The sequence below is a fragment of the Quercus robur genome, chromosome 7 (genome assembly GCF_932294415.1).
Source record: "Quercus robur chromosome 7, dhQueRobu3.1, whole genome shotgun sequence".
Lineage (NCBI taxonomy): Eukaryota > Viridiplantae > Streptophyta > Magnoliopsida > Fagales > Fagaceae > Quercus > Quercus robur.
In genome coordinates, this window is record NC_065540.1 from 26,135,403 (window position 1) to 26,139,544 (window position 4,142).

Genomic DNA, 4,142 nt, shown 5'->3' on the forward strand with positions numbered 1-4,142 from the left:
TATATGATAAATATCTTTTTAAAACCATGTGTTGTTGAGTCAAATTTGACCCAAATCACATGTAGATACAAGTGTTTTTAATTCCATGATTTCCTTCAAAATAATAATAATAATAATTGTAAGGTCACGTTTTTCAGCCCAAGCCCAAGACGTATGGGACCTTGGACCAATGAGCTCGGTACAATAAATTTGTAGAGAGTGGGTCAAAGAGCTAGGCTTTACTGCATGGACAACAGCTAACATGGTGTTTTTCACAGTCAAGTAAGGATAAACCATGTTTATCAAGGAGGGTTGGTTCTCGGCACGGTCCGAGGAGCTCTTTCTAGTGCCTCTTGTGTGATAGTGGTTTCAGCCCCACCCCCCCCTTTTCTGTCTTCCTTCACCCCCTTTTATAGTAGCTTTCTTCCTCCTGAAACGGGTTCCTCGTGCTGATATTTGTCCCATCAGCCCTTTCCTCAAGTTGTTGGGAGTGGTTGTAAAAGCAGAAAAGCATGGCTATGTCAGGTACAAGGCACTGAATGCAATAATGACAGTTTTTTCCCTTAGACATTTCTATTTTCTTTGTTGTCCTTTTCTGTTCTAGTACTTTTCCTGTTCCGTGGAATGACCCGAAGTGTCACTACCAGTAGTAGGTTGCCCCCTTTGTTTTCGGCTGCATCCATGGCCGAGGAAGGTTCTTTCCATGGCCGAGAAGAGGTTTTTCCTAAGACTGGGCCCTTGGCCCAACTTAGACATTGACATGGGTTTTCTAGTCTTTTACCCCCCACAATAATAATAATAATAATAATAATAACAATTATTATTATTATTACTAACTTATAACCCCATGCATATATATAAATACACTTAAAGATATACAATAAGATACATAATATAATTCCTATATATATATATATATATAATTTAAATACTATTGATAGTCATTTTTATTTTTTTTAACTCTTTAAAAATTTTTGTAAGAATATTATTAGATATAAAACATAAATTGTCCATTTTTTTAAAAATACTGTGAAACACTTTTTTTTTTTTTTTTCACGATTCATTCATTCTAAACTCTTTAGTTTTTGTACTTAATAACTCACTTGAATGGGTATTTATGATGTGGTCCTACATTTGATTCTAAAATTAAAAAATAAAACTCTATAAGAATAAATAATTTAGGACACATAGCGTAAAATTGGAACTTTAATTTGGAATTCTAATTTAAGTTTCTCTTAGTTTCACCTATTATTATATATTAGCTTGTAATCTCATGCATATGCATGGATACACTTAAAGATATACAATAAGATGCATAATATAATTCATATATATATAATTTAAATACTATTGATATTCATTTTTATATTTTTTTAAATCTTTAAAAAAATTTTAAGGATATTATTAGGTATAAAATGTAAATTTTCCATGATTAAAAAAAAAAAAATTATTGTGAAGCACATTTTTTTTTTTACCATTCATTTATTTTAGACTTTTTAATTTTTGTACTTAATAACTCACTTAGTTGAATATTTATGATGTGGTGTCACATTTGATTTTAAAATTAAGAAATAAAATTATTTAAGAATAAATAATTTAGGACATTTGGCACAAAATTGAAACTTTAATTTGGAATTTTAATTTGAGTTTCCCTCAACTTCACCTATTATTATTATTATTATTATTATTATTATTATTATTATTATTATAGATTATAAGTGTTTCTGACCCTACTAAATTGGTCTTTAAGATATATATATATATATATATATATATAGATTATAAGTGTTTCTTACCCTACTAAATTGGTCTTTAAGATAAGCAAGCAAGAATAACTAAAACCTATTTTAAACATCCAACAATATTTGACCTTTCATCGCTCAATCCACAATATTTGACTTATTTGAATGGATGACATTGACATTTTGGCTTGACTGGCACTGGAACTAGATCTGAAAGCTTCCGTCGGTTACTACATCATTCCTACACAAAAATATGGACCAACACACCCTATAAAATCTATCATTTGCAGCACCAAATTTGACACACCACCATTCTCTTCTCTTCCAAAATGGGCAGTACAAGTAGGCCTCTCCTCTCTCTCCTCTGCCTCGCCCTTCTCTTCTACTCTGCTATTTCCGAGCTCTGCAACCCACAAGACAAAAAAGTCTTACTCAAAATCAAACAAGCCTTCAACAACCCTTACATCCTTACCTCTTGGAACCCAAACACCGATTGTTGTGACTGGTATTGTGTCACATGTGACTCCACCTCTCACCGCATCAACTCCCTCACCATCTTCGCAGGCAACCTCTCTGGCCAAATCCCACCTGAAGTTGGTGACCTTCCATTCCTCACAAACCTCGAATTCCACAAACTTTCCAATGTCACTGGTCATATCCAACCTGCCATTGTCAAGCTCACACACCTCGTCTTCCTCAGACTCAGCTGGCTTGATCTCACTGGCCCAATTCCTGATTTCGTCAGCAAACTCAAAAACCTCTTTTTCATTGACTTCGCATTCAACCAACTCTCTGGCTCAATCCCACCCTCACTTTCGGAGCTTCCAAAGCTCGGTGGACTTCACTTGGACCGTAACAAACTCAGCGGACCAATCCCCTCCTCTTTCGGTAATTTTCCTCAGGGACTATACCTGTTCCTCTCTCACAACCAACTAACCGGTTCAATCCCATCCTCGTTCGCCCACATGGACTTCGGTTATATTGATTTGTCGCGAAACAAACTCGTAGGCGATGCATCCGTGGTTTTCGGATCGAACAAGACCATACAGATCGTTGACTTGTCGAGGAACTTGTTGAAGTTTAATCTGTCAAAGGTGGTGTTCCCCAAGAGTTTGACTTCATTGGATCTTAACCACAACATGATCTATGGAGGTCTTCCTGTGGAGTTGACCACACTGAATTTGCAGTACTTAAATGTGAGTTATAATAGGCTTTGTGGTCAGATTCCAGTGGGTGGTAAATTGCAAAGTTTCGATTATTCGAATTATTTCCACAACCGGTGCTTGTGTGGCTCTCCACTTCCAAGCTGCAAGTGATCTTATAATGGATTTGCACAGAAACTGAAGTGGGTCTCTCTGTAATTTTTAATTTACCACTACTACTACAATGTACTAAAGCGCAGTTTGGATCCGTGTTTCATGCCTGTTCGAAATGCAAACCATAGTATTCATTCTTATGTAAATGGGAATGAAAAACAAGAGATACTTTTTCTCGAAATATGGACAAATGGAAGTTTAACTCCTAAAGAAGCACTTCATGAAGCCTCACGTAATTTGATTGAGTTATTTATTCCTTTTTTACATGCGGAAGATAAAAGTGGATTGGTCCCGGGTTCGTTTCGCCATCCTACCCAATGAATTATTAGGATTCGTTTTCAATAGAATCTTCTGCATCCATGGGTTCCGTCGTTCCCATCGCTTCGCGATTAATGGTTAGGCCTGAATTCTACAGCGGAGCTCCTAATGAAAATGAAATGTGTTATTGAGTCAATTTTCTCAGTCTTTGTGGACCCAGGGCTCTTGACTTTTTTTGTTCTATGAACAAATTCATCGAATTATAGATCAATTCCACGTTTGACGTTTGCTTTTTTTTTTTTTTTTTTTTTTTTTTTTTTTTTTTTTTTCACGTTCAGCTTTTAGAGACAAATTTTACCTTATGTACTGTTTATTACTGTTCATGTACGGTTTATATACTGTTTACATATTTAAAAATATTAAAAATAGGTTCCACGGTGCTATTTACACATTTATAAATTATTTTGTTATAGTGTTTTTAATTTTCAGTTTCAACAAAAAAAAATTGTATCCCAAAGACCCTAAGCTTTTCAAAAGCTGTAAGTCTCTGGTAATAAGTTTGTTTGATTGCAAATTTATAAAGATCCAGAACAGAGGAGAACTATGTAATAAAGATACATGTCCTTTGTTTTATTAGATTTTAGTGTACCCCGCATTTGTGTTCTCTTCCTTTTGCCGCGTTGCGCTAAGAGATTAGGCTGCAGAGTCGGTGTTCTACAGCCAGGCACAGGTTTTCTCAATACAGGAATTTATCCATTTTGAAAATATTTTGAACACGCAATTAGTTGCGGAAATTTACAGCATTCGCTAATAGAAAAAAGTTGAAAATTTTACACAACTTTGCCTT

The 4,142-nt window shown here is 34.9% G+C and overlaps 1 protein-coding gene across 1 annotated transcript; it reads left to right on the plus strand.

Moving 5' to 3' along the window:
- Window positions 1-1,996: 1,996 nt before the first annotated feature.
- LOC126692946 (polygalacturonase inhibitor-like) lies at window positions 1,997-3,262 on the plus strand. The gene has a single exon (XM_050388763.1). The coding sequence runs from the start codon at window positions 2,051-2,053 to the stop codon at window positions 3,035-3,037; it is 987 nt and encodes a 328-aa protein (XP_050244720.1). The 5' UTR covers window positions 1,997-2,050; the 3' UTR covers window positions 3,038-3,262.
- Window positions 3,263-4,142: the final 880 nt, after the last annotated feature.